Below are 16760 nucleotides of genomic sequence, written 5' to 3' on the forward strand. Positions count from 1 at the left end.
CACACACACACATACACACACACACACACACACACACACACACACATATATATGGATATATGGATGATATTACCACAAACCATCTGAATAAATAAACCATTGTGTATTGTATTTTTATTTATTATTCTTAAAAAAAATCTTTTCCATTATCTTTTAATAATCATATCAGTTTTTCGTATTTGCGTACTTATTAAAACTAAGTGTGTGTGGGTTTAAGGTATATATTCTATATATGTATTACAAAATCACTTTAAGATTGTACTCATTGTTTATGTATTCTGCAATACTTTGGCAATACTTAACAGCTTTGACTAGCTCTTTTGATTTAAAGTTATTTAAAATAAATAATGATTTCAATAAGGAAATGTATTTAATGTGATTTTATTGTAGTAAAAAGTTACCTTTCTCTGTCTGCACCATAACAAAAGCCCTCATTATTTCAGCGTTTCTGCAGGTTTCATCAAGTCAAATTTAAGACTTTTTAAGATCATTTTAAGACCATTATGAATGACATTTTAGATCATACATGTCTAAACACTAATGGTTTTTGGTTAATGGCCCGGTTGGAGCAATGAAATTGAAAAAGGAACACATGTAGTTATTTCTTTACCACATATTTTAATGAGTCAAAACAAGAAAACTCTAGTTGTATATTCAACACTTTTCTTTTTCAAATTACAAGTTAAACATTGTTAAAAGTATATTTATTATGAAGAAAACTACACAAAAAAAATGCAAAAATATATATTGTTTGCATTTGGTCCAAATTGATTGAGAATAACTCTTATTCTGATGCGTTTCTGTTATAAACCCTTAAGTTTCATGCCTATTTATAAACATTATGTTGTCCACTCACACTTTCTTATGTACATAATTTGTGTGTAAATGAAAGATTATGTAAAGGGATATAATGCTGTTATTATCGTAAGGTATTGTGTATTTGTTTTTATTTTTATTTTTCTGATTCTGATAAAAAAAAAACTCGCTTTCGTGAAATAACATCTCTTTGCAAAAAAAAAACACCTTTAAAAATTAAGACCTGTTTAAAATTATTTAAGACCTACAACACAATATTTCTGTGAATTTAAGTAAAATTTAGTTTTTGAAATTTAAGACATTAAGAATTTAAGACCCCACAGATGCTCTGTTATTTGCTAACGCACTGTCGATTATTCTAACACTACACGGAGCATAAACATCCACTGTAGTAGTAGTTTACTTCCAACAAAACAGTCGTTAGTATTTTTAGCTTGAATAGAAAGAAAATCATATGTTGCCATATACAGCACCACACCATACAGATAGACTAATTTGTCGCTCATTTTCCCAGAACGCTCCCTGATAGCACTGCTAATAACAGACTGTGTAGTTTAAGCATAGAGAAAGCCAAATAGAGAGCAAATCTGAGCATCACTGGAGTGAGGAGGAGAAAACAGGTCCAAGTGTGTGGTTTTGAGGCTCTTCTGTCATTAGTAACAGTGTATGGGCCACATGTTGGGTTCCACCCTTACTGAAACTAACCCAATAGCCCTTTAACCCCATACGGAAAACACCACACATCCCTGACAGGAGCACAGCACTTCTCCTGTACATGGCAATACACAGCAGAGATCAGTGATACAAAGCAATCAATCAATGAATAAATAAATAAAAATGATCAATTATTACACTAATACACTATTCCTAAAAGTTTAGCATGTTTAGCATTATCTGCAGTTTAAAAAAACATTCTGGATACTTTAGTAAATGAATTAATTTTTTATTTTATTTTTTGATCACTCAGTGTTACCAACTCAACTATTTTTGATTCACATTTTGAATATATGTTGCCTGCGCTTTTGCACACATTTGTTCTGCCTCTTATTACCTGATTCTGAATTATTTTGCTGATTTCCAGTTGTTAAACTATATTTCCTGTTCAAAGATAATCCTATACACTTATTTTAGATTTTTGTTTTCCTGCGAGTTGATGTTGCACTCCTACACTAATGACTATATTATTTATTTCTTATGGAATGGCATGTATATTTGCAGCATGTCTTGGTGGATGGATCACATTGAAGCGGAATACTTTAAATTAATTTATTAGATAGTATTTCAGTCTATATATGTCAGTTTTGTGGTTTGAGTTTCACAAAAACCTCTCAGGTTTCATTTGTTGTGCTTCTTTGTCTACAGTTACATCAATTTCTAACTGATTATCTATTTAAGACAGCTTTTGTCCCTTAGATCAATTTATTTAGCTATTTTTTCCATTTATTTTATGTCATTTGCACATTTGCAGTCATTTGAGTTTAAAAGAAAACATTTCTTAGTCTTATGTCTTGTTACCATAGTGACATGTTCTGAGAATAGAACGCATTCCAAAAGTGTACTTGAAGCCCTGCATCATCGGAGAATATCTTGTGGGTTTGTTGAAGTGGAGTAGTACAGGTGTGCTTTTGGCTGTTAAGTGTTAAAAAACTTGCGTTCCGAGTGTTTTGAGACTGTCTCAGCGATTGAACATCTTCCGTTTGAGTGATTCACGGTGCAAGACCGAAACCCTCATCCTATTCCAGCTAGCAAACCCCAAGTTTTTGAGTGGTTACAGGTGAAAGACTGAAACCCTGTACCGATTATATGATGGTTGAACAGATTTCTGATCTCCCCACAACATCAGCTGCTAAAATGGAGGAAGACGAAGTTCCCGAACCCTGCAAGATCTCCAAGAGCCAGAAACAAGTGAAGCAGCTCAAAGAAAGGCCAAGAAATGGCACTAATAGTGAGTCTTATTTACATTGTGCTATCCAATATCCAGTGTTTTCCTGACATAATAATATACTTACTATTAAAAATAATGTTTGTACAGGATAATAGACAGCTGGTTAAACTGCTGGCTATCATTGCATTTACGTGTATCTTAATGCAACATTTTGGGTAAAATGATAATGTATTTCATTTTCAGCTTTTCTGATACAACTTTAGTCTAAAATCCTTTAGTAAAATGAGATATGCACACAGACTTTTCATTTTCAACCGACAGCCCCGATGGCTTTCGGTGAACTGTCTTTCCATTACAAAATCACCACATTTAAGATCTGTTTTTTTTAAATCCATGGTAAACTTGTGGTAACCTTGGTTTAGCTACAATAACTTTTTAAAATGGTTATATATTGGGGTTTTTGTTTTTGGTGAATGTTCGTTTTAAATTTCTCTCAAATAACTGTAGACAAGTGTGTAAAGATGTGCAATCATTTCTCTTTTAACAGATGAGAAGGAGAAAGTAAAAGAAAAGAGAAAGAAGAGAAAGAAGAGCAAGGTTGCTTCTTTCATCAGAGCTGCTCTTCGATGGTTCTGCTTCTGTCCTCGTAATGAGCCGTTCACACTTTCCTCATCTGATGGTAAATGATGGTTTTTGCATCTCAATATTTTCTAGTGTATAATGTCATTAATAAACTGTATTTTTACTCCCCTTTATCTGGAGTTTAACATCTCCTTGAAAATGACTTTGTACTATGTGCAAACTGCAATCATTTGTCTTAACAGATTCTGAACATGAGATCTATGAAGAGATGATTGTGGAAGAGGAAGAAGTGAAGGAGATAATGCAGGAGGAGGTGGTGGAGAAGAAAGAGGAGGTGATGGAAGAAGAGAAGGAGGAGGTGGTGATGGTGGACACAGAGAAAGATAACACAAAGCAAGAAAAGACAAATGAGGAGGAGGAGGAGAAAAGTGGAGAGGAGAAGGTGGTGGAGAAAAAGGAAGAAGGGAAGGAGATAATGCAGAATGAGATTGTGGTGGAGAAGAAGGAGCAGGTGATGAAAAAGAAGAAGGTGGTGGTGATGGTGGTGGAAGTGGTGATGGTGGAGAAAAATAAACAAATAAAGAAAGATACCAGCACCCAACTAACAGAGGAGGAGAAGGTGGTGGAGAAAAAGGAAGAAGAGAAAGAGATAATGCAGAAGGAAGAGGTGGTGGAGAAGGAGGAGGAGGTGATGAAAGAGGAGAAGGTGGTGGTGGCGAAAAAGAAAAGAAAGAAAGATACCAGCACCCGACTGTCTGAGGAGGAGTTCTGGAGAAGGAAAATGGAGGAGGAGAAGGTGGTGAAGAAAAAGGAAGAAGAGAAAGAGATGATGCAGAAGGAAGAGGTGGTGGAGAAGGAGGAGGAGGTGATGAAAGAGGAGGAGGAGGTGATGAAAGAGGAGGAGGAGGTGATGAAAGAGGAGGAGGAGGTGATGAAAGAGGAGAAGGTGGTGGTGGAAAAAAAGAAAAGAAAAGATACCAGCGCCCGACTGTCAGAGAAGGAGCTCTGGAGAAGCAAAATTATCGCCAGAAGGCTATCTGCGGCAAAGTTTCTGTTTGAGCAAATAAAGGAGGAGGAGGAGGACAAGATGAAAGCTCAGGAGGAGAACAATGAGGAGAAAATAAAATACACTGGAAAGGAGGAGGAGGAGGAGGTGAAGAAAAGAAGAAGGAGGAGGCGGCCAAGGAAAAACTGCAAGGTGGAAGAAGTGGAGGAGATGGAAGGAAAGGAAAGTGAGGAGGTGGAGAATCACATTGAGGAGAAAGAGCAAATGAATGACATTGAAAAGGAGGAGGAGGTGAAGAAAAGAAGAAGGAGGAGGCGGCCAAGGAAAAACTGCAAGGTGGAAGAAGTGGAGGAGATGGAAGGAAAGGAAAGTGAGGAGGTGGAGAATCACATTGAGGAGAAAGAGCAAATGAATGACATTGAAAAGGAGGAGGAGGTGAAGAAAAGAAGAAGGAGGAGGCGGCCAAGGAAAAACTGCAAGGTGGAAGAAGTGGAGGAGATGGAAGGAAAGGAAAGTGAGGAGGTGGAGAATCACATTGAGGAGAAAGAGCAAATGAATGACATTGAAAAGGAGGAGGAGGAGGAGGAGGTGGTGAAGAAAAGGAGAAGGAGGAGGCGGCCAAGAAAAAGTAACAATATGAACGAGGAAGACAAAGAACAAAGTAGAGGAGTAGAGACATACTGTATGTGAAGGAGGAGGGTGAACAACATTGTACAACATCAATAAAAATGTGTTTTGTACAATACTGTATGTGCTGTGTGTTGTGTTCATCTGCTTAATTCTCTGTTTCAAAAGTATTGAATTTTGTTTGTTTAAAGAAAATGTTGATTTATATTTAGATTAAACATAAATGTAAACGTATATATGTAACAAAATTGTTTTGTATAGTTTAGTTTCTATGTATGTGTGTATCACATATACAAAACAAATATATATAATACACACACATATATAATGTCAGACTTATATTTTGCATGTGATTAATCTGCCCAGCACTAATACAGTAAACCTACAGATCCTGGAGTCTGACCTTTAAGATTTATATTGCGATTCAGATTTCTTGTTTAGAATTGTTAAAGTCGAATAATTCAGAGAATTGCTATCTTTCCGAGGCAGAAACAAGCTTCCATAGAAACCACTTACAAATCCATCACATCTTCAAACGATGAAAATCCATTAATAATCTATTCAATTAGACTTCTATCTAATTCTAACTTAATGAACTCTTAGTTTACTTTACCATCAAGACTAAAGACTTTTAGTGCAGGTCTCTAGTCGCTCCGTTTCTATTACCCTACAGTTGCACAAACTGAAATTATGAATTGAAAATATGTCCATTGGAAATGTTTAATTAGCAAAAACTGCCACTCTCACACAAACACACAAACAAACACACACACACACACACACACACACACACACACACACACACACACACACACACACACACACACACACACACACACACACACACACACACACACACACACACACACACTTCAGAATGGCAAAAGGTGGTTTTTCAGGCAATTCAAAAAAGCTATTTATCCGCTAAAGAATAGAAAAAAAAGTTTTAGCTGCACTGTAAAAAATTTAATGACAAAAAGTCAAGACAACAAATATTTTGATGTTACTTTAACATTTTTTAATAATATAACATTTTTAAAGTTGTACCAAGTTTAACTTAATATTTGTAATCTATTTGATTGATGCAAGTTGAGATGACTAGAAAAGTTAATTTGACTCAACTGAACCATGTAAGGCAGTAGGAATATTTTTAGTGTAGACTTGAGACCACCCGAGAATTCAATGACAAAACTGTCAAATGTGTTGTGGCGGAATACTTCAAATGAATTGATTATCTATTATTTCAGTCAATATCTGTCAGTTTTGTGGTTTGAGTTTCACAACAACCTCTGGCGTTTCATTAATTGTGCTTCTTTGTCTACAGCTACATCACTTTCTTATTGATTATCTATTTAAGAAACATTTTGTCCCTTAGATTTTTTATTTATTTTTTGTCATTTGCACATTTGCAGTCATTTGACTTGAAAAGAAAACATTTCTGACAAAACTGTACAAATGTTGTAGAACAAAACACACATACACAAAATTAATAAATAAGTGATAGTACAAAACAGCACAATGTTTCAGCACAAAAACAAAAAGTAATATTATTATTAATATTATTATTATTTTTAAATTTTTTAAGTATAAACAAGCAGAGGGTTGAAGACACAAAAACACAAAAATAAAAAGAATTAATAAAAACAAAAAAAATGCAAAGAGTGATATTGCAGTGCAAAAAATGTGCACAGAAACTCATAAAATAAAATGCTCAATAAAATAAAAGACTAATGTTGTAGATTAAACACAATAAAGTAAATAAAATAATAAAAAAATGAATAAAATAATAAAAAATAATAATATTAGAAAATAATGAAATATTTGGTTTATTTAATATGGTGCACACACAAAAACTGCAAGAGCTATGTAGCAATACATGGCATGCAAAGCTGTCTTTCTTTGACATTTAAAGTGTAGCATGAGGGTGTGAGGTGAATGTTTGCATGTGTGTGGAGAAAAAAGTAGGAGGAATGTCAGGAAATTAAAAAGCTGTGCTTCCAAAATCCTCATAACCATAATATCCTTAAACACACAACTAAACTCCAAAACAACATTGAAAGTTTACACTTTTACCAACAAGCACATGCATAAAATGTAGATCACTTTAACAAGCCATGACCCCCAGATCAGCCACACTGACTTACTGTCTCGTATGGTGTCGAAGGTCCACTGATCGTTCTTGAAGAAGGGGTGACATTTTATTTCATCCACTCCAGTTCGGCCAAGCCTCACCTCCCTGAACATAGCAAAACACTGGTCAGCAAAACAAACAGAGAAGCGCTAATCCGTTAAATGACCATCCACCAGGTACATCCAACAGCACAGCATGGAGGAGTGGAGCAGTCAGAGAGACATCCAAAAAGTAAGGACCGTTCACTCCCCCTTCCTTTCACTTCATCTGCATTGAGAGGGTGCAGCAGTTTGGACTGCCACGTGTGGGACATTCCAGCAGCCTGAATGCAAAGGGAGGAGTGTGTGTGTGTGTGTGTGTGTGTGTGTGTGTGTGTGTGTGTGTGTGTGTGTGTGTGTTTACATGAAAACACAGAGAAAACATTAAACCCCTCTCTGTATGTTTGATCAGGAATGCTTGTATGTGGGCATGTGAGGGAGGAGAAAGAGGGAAGGAGAAAAAAGGAATTCAGATGGAAGTTGTCAGGCTGGAGGGTGAACGTCCATGAAGATGACATGTAGTAAAAGCAGTAGGACATAAAATTTATGTTTTATTAGGAACTTTATTTATAAAGAGCTTTTAAAGGCATAACATGATTAAAAATCAGCTTGTATGTTGTCTTAATCTAATTTAATTCAATTAAAATGTTGCTATGGCTTAGTAAGTTTTTTGGCGATTTGGTGCTAAAGAAATATTTCTTGGGATTATTATTATTATTATTAAGAATTATATGTATATTTTTAGAATTTTTCTAAAACCATTAAAGAAAAAAAATCTTATTGACCATAAACCTTAAAAAATAGGGAACATTTCATATAATAACACTGATAAAAGGTTTTTTTTCACTGATAAAACTATTTATTTATGTTTTAGGTATCTGTAGTAATCAGGCTAAGATTATATTGAAATTGTTGTATTTTGTCAAATATACACATTATTTACTAATTCAATCAATCAGAACACTACATAGTGTAAACAACAACAACACTGGGTTGTACAAAACTGTGTGTCAATTATACAGGGCTGCAAAATTATGAGAAAAAAATCATTGAATATCTTGAATGTTTTAATAAAGATTATTCATTTTTTTATAGCCAACATTTGTGTTTGGGGAAATGGATCATTATATTCTGGCAAATTATGTTTTTCCATCACATTAGTTGAATAAACTGAGCAAAAACTGCACATTTTTCTCACTGAAGCTGATAAATTAATCTGCTACTTATTTTTTTGTGCCTTATAATTTATGGCAAGATAACTTTACTGTTTTCAGTGATAACAAATATTAGGTACTAGGTGATTACATTATATATGTTATAAACTCCAAACTCCAAAATAAATCAGATCAAAAATGCATAATAAATTGTCCAGAAAATGTACTTTTTTTTTTTTTACAGTAAAGTTAATTTCAAATTGAAAAAATAAATAAAAAATTTACTACCAGCCAACCTCTAAAAACAAACAAGTAAGGGTTTATTACGCTAGTAAGTGTCTAGTAAAAGCAGTAGGACATGAAAAATTTTATGTTTTATGAAAATCTTATTTTATGAAGAGCTTTTAAAAGCATAAAGTTAATAAAGATAGACTGCTACGTTCTCCTTAAATTAAGTTTTAAAAATTATTTGGTGTATAAGAAATATTCCTTGAGATTGTTATTTAGGAAAAAAAAAGTGCAACGTTTTTCTAAAATCCTTAAGAAAATAAATCTTACCGACCACAAACCTTTACAAAATAGGAGAAAATTCATATGATAATAATTATAACAAATCTAAGGTACCCTGTGATTACATTATATACGTTATAAACAGGGCTTGATATTAACACCCTCCAACCCGCCAAATGCAGGGGGATTTCAGCTGTGGTGGGTTATACAGCCACTCCCACTAGCCACTTTTGGCTGTGATACAAGTAGATACATGAGAATAATTGTTTTGAAGTGTCAACTGTTTTAAGTAAATTTTTTTTTTACATTTGTTGAATAAAAAAAGTGTATGTACAGTATATAGCTATAATTTGCTTGTTTTACACATTATTTAAAATGTGTGGCAAGGAAATAATTAGTTTGGTGCAGCCAGAAAAATACTTGGCAAATCCTTAGTGTTGAGCTCTGAAAGTCATGTGAAATAAACATAAAAATAAAAAATGTAATAAAACTAATTGCAACTCGACTCTATGAAACCACATCCCATGTGCTCATGCTCATTGAGCAAGGTCATACACAACACACAAAAAATGTTTAATGAACAAGGAGGCACGTGGACATAACACAAAACTGAAATCAAGTCATTTTAGCATGCCAAATTCAAATTTATGGATATAAAAAAATATATCAGCCACAGTGGCTGGTGATCAATAAAGGTAATGACAAGCCCTGGTTAAAAACTTCAAACTACAAAAGAAATTATCAAAAGTGTGTAATAAATTGTCCTGAAAATTAGTTTTTTTTTTTTTTTTAAGTAAAGTTAAAATTACATGTTTACTACCAGCCAAGCTCTAAAAACAAACAAGTAAAGGTCTATAAAGCTAGTAAGTTTCTGAAGTTTACAGGAAAAAAAAAACTCAAATCAAATCTTTACTTTTCTCAGTCTCACCTGCTACTCAGAAAGGCACAGATGAGGTCTTTGGCATCCTTTGACATTTCAATATCATCTGGGAAAGTTAAGCTGTTCTTGTGATCCATGATCTTTCCATATGTGCCCACCAGAGACTCGGAATAAAATGGAGTGTCGCCTGCTCAGAGTGACAGACAAATAAATAAATTTAATGATCAGTAATGAACACTGAACTAAAATTACAAGAGATGCATATGAAGCTGACACTACTCACCCACTAGAAGCTCATAAATGAAAACACCAACAGACCACCAGTCACACTCGCGGCCGTAATAACCAGTCCCTCCTTGAGACATTAAAACCTCTGGAGAAATGTAATCAGGTGTCCCAACAGCAGTGTCACAGCGTACCATACCAGTCTATATAGACACATGGATATAAACATTACTTGCTGAATTAATGTAGCTGAAATACAAGAATAATAACAATGAAAATTATTTACACAATTTATATTCAATCAATTCAAGGACTGCACTGTACAATCTAGCCACAAGATGGCAGCACTGACATCTATCATCACCGAATGGAAGACTTCTATAACGTACGTTAATGATTGTTTAAACAAATCTGCTGCAATGTGTGAGGTGATAATTGTAAATCTCCACACTACAAAATCTAAAAGAAACTCTCTCATTCTCGGTCATGTACAGTACATGTAAACACACCAACTACTGGTGTATGATATTTATCGTCTTCAATAAAATTGTAACTGTATTGTGAACTGGCATTTGAGAGAGCTTCATTCACTTGAGAAAAAGAAACAAAATCGAGTCCTGAGAGTCCAAAGGCATTTAAGCCTATTGGAAAGCAGTCCCAATGACAAATAGTTGGCTAAAAATATCCCTTTATGGAGTTTTGTTTATAAAATGTGTAAGATTTTGTGAAAAAAACAAGCAGGTAGATTAACACAAGCAGGTTTTCCTAAACATCATTTAAGACACAATAATGTAAGTTCTGTTTAATCAAAAGAAAATACCAAACAAAGCTGAAGCAGTAAATGTGCATCTTAGAGCAAGAGTTTGTATGTGTGCGTGTGTGTGTTGAACTTCAATCTGTTTTTAAATAAATCACCAACAAAGACAGTCACTACTTGCTTTGTTTCGAAACGAATCTGCCATTTGAATCAATTATTTGAATAAACATTCACTGAATCACTTATCAAGACAAAATAAATCCAAAATCCCACACTTCTCTTCTATGTGACCTTGTACATCCGAATTAATAGTAGAAATTAAAAAGCCCGTGCAACACTGTGGCTCAGTGGTTAGCACTGCCGCCTCACAGCAACAAGGTCACTGGTTCGAACCCCAGCTGTGCCAGTTGGAATTTCTGTGTGGAGTTTGCTTGTTCTCACCATGTTCGCCAGGGTTTCCTCCGGGTGCTCCGGTTTCCCCCACAGTTCGAAGACATGTAGTATAATTGAATAAACCAAATTTGCCACAGTGTATGAGTGTGCATGAGTGTGTATAAGTTTTTTCCAAATACTCGGGTTTCAGCTGGAAAGGCATCCACTGTGTAAAACATTTGCTGGATAAGTTGGCGGTTCATTCCTCTGTGGCGACCCCTGATGAATAAAGGGACTAAGCCAAAGGAAAATGATTGAATGAATCAGGAGGCAAAAAGTACCAGAATAATCAATTACTGAAGTGTAGAATTAATTCATTTACTATCCTATGAGGCCTGATGACGACAGGTCAACATGACAGTGACAACAACATCAATGCAGTAGCCAGAATTTCATTCTCACTTCCTCTATTCTATTTTAATATTGTCAAGACACAACTTAGAACTAAAATGAAGTACCGATTTAGATAGTAGCCTACTATTTTTGACATGGAGAAAGAGACTTGCTGTCACCTACAGTAGTGGTGTCACCTAGTGGTCATATCTATTAATCTATGTCAGGCCTGAACTAGCCAAAGTATCAGGACAAAAGCACACTAAGCAAAATATTGTTAAATGAGATTAACAAAAAAAGAAGAGAAACATTTTTGTTAGTATCGAACCCCCTCAAAAGACACTTCAAATGCACTTATCACACACCGAGTCCATCTTCATGCATGTGCCAAAGTCTGCGAGTTTGAGGTGTCCATTGCGGTCCAGCAGCATGTTGTCTGGTTTGATGTCTCTGTGGATGAAGCCCAGAGAATGGATGGCGTCGAGTGCCAGCACCACTTCTGCCGTATAGAATTGAGCCCATTCCTCTGGGATGTCATAGTTGCTGGTCAGAGTCACCAGATCTCCACCTGGCATGAACTCCATCACCAAATAAAGGTACTTTTCATCTTGGAATGCACAGCACAGCTATGTGGACAGAGAGATAGAGTGGTGAACAGAGAAGTCACAATATATTTCAGTAATCAATACCAGTGAAATTTAACAATACTTAATTTTAATTGCAGCAACCCAGCTAAATTAAATAATAAGCAATGTGATATTGAACACAGACTTTATTTAATCGTTTAAATATTTATTTCATAATTTAAATACTGTTATTAAAGAATTTTTAATGCTATCAATTACAGAATGTAAATAATCAAGTTAAAATATAAAAAAATTATAAATGGAATATTAAATGACATTTTAAGTATGAACATATACATACACAAAAACGGTTGTGTCAAGCAATTAATCAAACTCAAATTAAAATGAGCATCTTCATAACATGTACATCATTATTTATATTTATTTATAATTTCATCTAAATATAAATATTTTATATAAAGATATAAATGAACATTTTCTCAAATATATACATTTCTGTGTGTATGTATATATGCTAAATAAATACATAAACTCCACCACAATATATTATGTAAATACAAACTTAATTTTTTATGTGATTAAGCATTTGACAGCACTAATAAAAATACAACTAGCAACAAGTTATTGCTATTTAAATGATGTTATACTTAAAATCAAGTTTAACTTTCTTTATTTTGGTTAGTTAACATCAACATTACAGCAGCAGAAATATTAGGCTTCAAGGTCTAATGAACAGGTCTGTATTTTTTGTCGTCCTTATTTACACGAGTACATAACTGACTGACTACAATGCACAACTGACTACAATATGGGCAGGTGCATCCTGTGAAATACAAGTGTTCTAAAACAGCCAGTCAAGACTATTTTCTCAGTCAGGTTTACATTTTACTATTTATTTTCAACTTAGAAGTGAAGTACTAGTAGTTTTAGTCATTTAAAATTTCTGCAACTTTTTCTTTAAATGTAAATGCAGTTCTCTAATTGACCTAATAATGCAATTCATAAACTGACACTTTTATGCTATTTTAAAGGATTCAAACTATGTTTGGAGCGCTAATATTTTCTCATAATACACATTTCCAGCATTGGTTCTTTTGCCACAATATCTGAAACAGTTCATTCCGGTCTCTCTAAATCCCCCTTTCCAAGAACCTGTTCTGCTCTGGTTGGTCAATAATAATGTGCTGTGATTAATCTAACACATACAGTGTTTAAAAAGAAGCGTGTACATAGTTCTCTGTGAATTTACTAATCACATATTCACTACTCATGAATTTCATCTCTAAAGATTTTATTAGTACTTGTGACAGTAACAATGGCATCAGCTATATGAATTCGATGAGTCAGAGTCCTAATCCTTTGTAACTGTTTGCAAAACTGTTTGCAGAAAATATCATCTTTTTTTTTAGATACATATCAAACTTGTATATCTGCTACAAATACAGTGTTTGAGGGTCAAAGTACTGGCTGGCATTATGCTAAATTTGTTGTTTGGGGTGTCAAACTCAGTTCCTGGAGGACCACAGCTCTGCACAGTTTAGTTCCAACTCTAATTAAACATACCTGATCAAACTAATTTAGTCCTTCAGGCTTATTTGAAAACTACAGGCAAGTGTGTTGAAGCTAAACTATGTAGGGCTGCGGCTCCTGCTTTTAGTAACAAGTGAACATCACTCAAATGCCACAGCTTATATGAGTGTTGCTGCTGACCATCTTCATGTCTTTATGACTAGTGTTCCCATCTTGTAATGGCTACTTCTAGCCAAAAGAAGGCACAGCTCAAATCATCTTTAACTGATTTCATCAACATCACAATGGGTCAGCTTCACAAACAGGTCTTAGCTCACAGGTGTCAAATCCAGTTCCTGAAGGGCCACAGCTCTGCACAGTTTAGATTTCATCCTAAATAAACACACCTGATCAAACTACTTGAGTCCTTTATGATTGTTTGAAACCTACAGGTAATGCTGCAGTCACACTAGAGTTTAAGCATGCAAAATTCTGTTGTACGGAGGTGTGAAAAGAAGCGGGAATAAACAAGATGATTAGACATTAAAAAAGAGAGCAATTGCAGTAGATTTTAAATTCTGTCCAGACAGATCATGTTTTGATTTTGGATTGGTCTCACGCAGCCACATGATGTGTTTTCGCAGCTCAGAGTTCACCAGGCTTAAACTTGAAAATGCAGCGAACTGTGAAACTTGTCGAACGAGCTTGCGTCTAAGGGGTAAAAAGTGCTGTGTGACTGTAGCTTAAGTGGGTTGCAGCAAGATTGAAACTACACTTTACAGCAGGCGTGTCCAAACTACGGCCCGCGGGCCATCTGCGGCCCGCAATCAGTTTTGTGGCGGCCCGCGAAGCTTTTTATAAACATCAATAGAATCTGGCCCGCTATACAAAAAAATGAACGTAATTCAATAAATAACCACCGGGTGTCGCTATTACATGCATTCAATTAAGCAGCAGTTCTTGTTATGATCTATCTATCTATCTATCTATCTATCTATCTGTCTGTCTGTCTGTCTGTCTGTCTACACACAGTTCAAGTCTGAATTATTAGCCCCTCTTTGATTTATTCTTTTTTAAATATTTCCCAAATGATGTTTAACAGAGCAAGGACATTTTTACAGCATGTCTGATAATATTTTTTCTTTTGGAGAAAGACTTTTGTTTTATTTCGGCTAGAATAAAAAGCGGTTTAAATTTTTTTATGAACCATTTTAAGGTCAAAATTATTAGCCCCTTAAGTCTTCAGAACAAACCATTGTTATAAAATAACTTGCCTAATTACCTTAACTTGACTAGTTAACTTGATTAACCTAGTTAAGCCTTTAAATGTCACTTTAAGCTGTATAGAAGTGTCTTAAAAATATCTAGTCAAATATTATTTACTGTCATCATGGCAAAGATAAAATAAATCAGTTATTAGAAATGAGTTACTAAAACTAATATGTTTAGAAATGTGTGGAAAAAAATCTTCTCTCCGTTAAACAGAAATTGGGGAAAAAATAAACGGGGGCTAATAATTTAGGGGGGCTAACAATTCTGACTTCAACTGTATTTATATATATATATATATATATATATATATATATATATATATATATATATATATATATATATATATATATATATATATATATATATATATATATATATATGCGTGTCTGTGTGATGTATGTAAAATTTGGCCCGCGACAACGTTTGTTTTTTTGCATCTGGCCCTCGGCCCAAAAAGTTTGGACACCCCTGCTTTACAGCACTGTGGCCCTCCAGAAACTGGATTTTACATCCTTGTCTTAGCTTAAACCAGGACTAGACCTTGACTAAATTAGGTAATAAAGCAGCTTTTATAAAAAAGACTTAGAAAAACACATTGCTGACCTGTCCCGTGCCACTAATCTATGACTCATGTATTTTTTGTCACAAGTTATTTTTAATTAAAACAGCTCATACATGCAAGTTTAAGTCTAGACTAGCCTGAAACCAGGGAAATGAGTTCACTAAACTCAAATGGCCTCCAGAGCCAGCAGATCTCAACTTGATAGAAAACTTATGGTATATGCTGAAATGGGAAATTTGTATTACAAATAAGCAGCTGATAAGATCAGAGTTGCCCAAATTTGTGTCCTGCAAAGTTTAGCTCCAACCCCAATTATATACACCTGAACCAGCGAATCAAGCTCTTACTAGTCAAACTAAAAGCTTCCTGCAGGTTTGTTGAGGTAAGTATGAGGTAAACTTGGCCCTCCAGGACCGAATTTGTGCACCCCTGTGATAAGATGTTTCCAGAACCTTGTAGAATCTAAGCCATGAAGAGCTAAAGCAGTTCTGAAAGCAAAAGCAGGTTCAAACCAATACTAGCAAAGTACTTAGTAAAGTAATCAGTGAGTGTATTATGAGAGGGAATCCCACCTGAACTATCCAAGGGCTCTGGGAGAAAGCCATGATGTCACGCTCCTCCCAGAAAAAGGCGGAGTCAGAGCGCTTGACCATCTCAAACTTGCTGAGCTGCTTCATGGCATAAACTTGTTGAGATACTTTGTGCCGTACCTAAACACACACATATGAATATTATAAAAATAAACATCTTCCATTAACTCTTAAAGAAGGGTGTATGCATTCCCTCAAGATGATTAAATGGTAAGTTCACCCAAAAATCCAAGTTTACTAAATTTACTCACCCTCAAACTAAGTAAACTTACTAAAAGTCATAGTAAACTTACTAAACTTCATATAATGTAAGTCAATGGTCACCTATTTTTGTGAATAAAACATAGATCCAAATCAATCCCTTATGAATCCCTTATGGCTCTTATGAAGTAAAAGGTTTGGTAGTGCAAGTAATGGAACATTATTTACAATATTATTAGCTTTAATCCAGGCTTAGCTAACAGTTTATGTGTGTGAACAATTGTAGTTAGCATGTGCTTCCAGTCACTTGATGATGTACACTCGAATGTGAGTTCAATGTCTTGCAGAGAGTTTTCCTTTCATTTCACAAGACTTCCGTGTGTCATCAAGAGCCATGGAAAATTAATTTGGATTTCTCTATTTCCTTTATATTTAATGTAAAAAAAAAAAAAAGTGTCCATTGACTGTCATTATACAAATCACCAAAGCTAAAATCTTCATAAATGTTCTACTGGCCTGATGGGGAGGAAATTGACTATAAATTTTCATTTTGGGGGTGAATTTTCCCTTTAAATGCAAACAAGTGTTTGATTTATGACACTTGTGACCAATCATGTTAACAGTTAATCTACAAACCTAAAAGGTAAAACTTTATTTTACATA

At 34.7% G+C, this 16760-nt stretch overlaps 1 protein-coding gene and 1 long non-coding RNA gene across 20 annotated transcripts in view; one reads left to right on the top strand and one right to left on the bottom strand.

Moving 5' to 3' along the window:
* The window catches only part of rock2b (rho-associated, coiled-coil containing protein kinase 2b), a 125818-nt gene that overhangs the window by 90907 nt on the left and 18151 nt on the right, over positions 1-16760 (bottom strand). For all 19 annotated transcript variants that reach the window (XR_015517449.1, XR_015517448.1, XR_015517446.1 and 16 more), the window contains 5 exon segments: positions 15879-16016; positions 11742-12002; positions 9913-10057; positions 9678-9816; positions 7061-7152 (listed from right to left, as the gene is read on the bottom strand). Coding sequence is in view for 14 of the 19 variants with exons in the window: in XM_087296351.1 (XP_087152477.1) it covers positions 7061-7152; positions 9678-9816; positions 9913-10057; positions 11742-12002; positions 15879-16016 (775 nt within the window). In the remaining 5 variants the exon portion in view is untranslated.
* Positions 2406-5030, top strand: si:dkey-65b13.8. The gene is given in 5 exon segments (NR_200050.1): positions 2406-2761; positions 3249-3650; positions 3708-4148; positions 4191-4580; positions 4716-5030. It is a non-coding gene; the product is annotated as a si:dkey-65b13.8 (long non-coding RNA).

The sequence above is a fragment of the Danio rerio genome, chromosome 20 (genome assembly GCF_052040795.2).
Source record: "Danio rerio strain M-AB ecotype USA chromosome 20, GRCz13ab, whole genome shotgun sequence".
NCBI classification, from domain to species: Eukaryota; Metazoa; Chordata; class Actinopteri; order Cypriniformes; family Danionidae; genus Danio; species Danio rerio.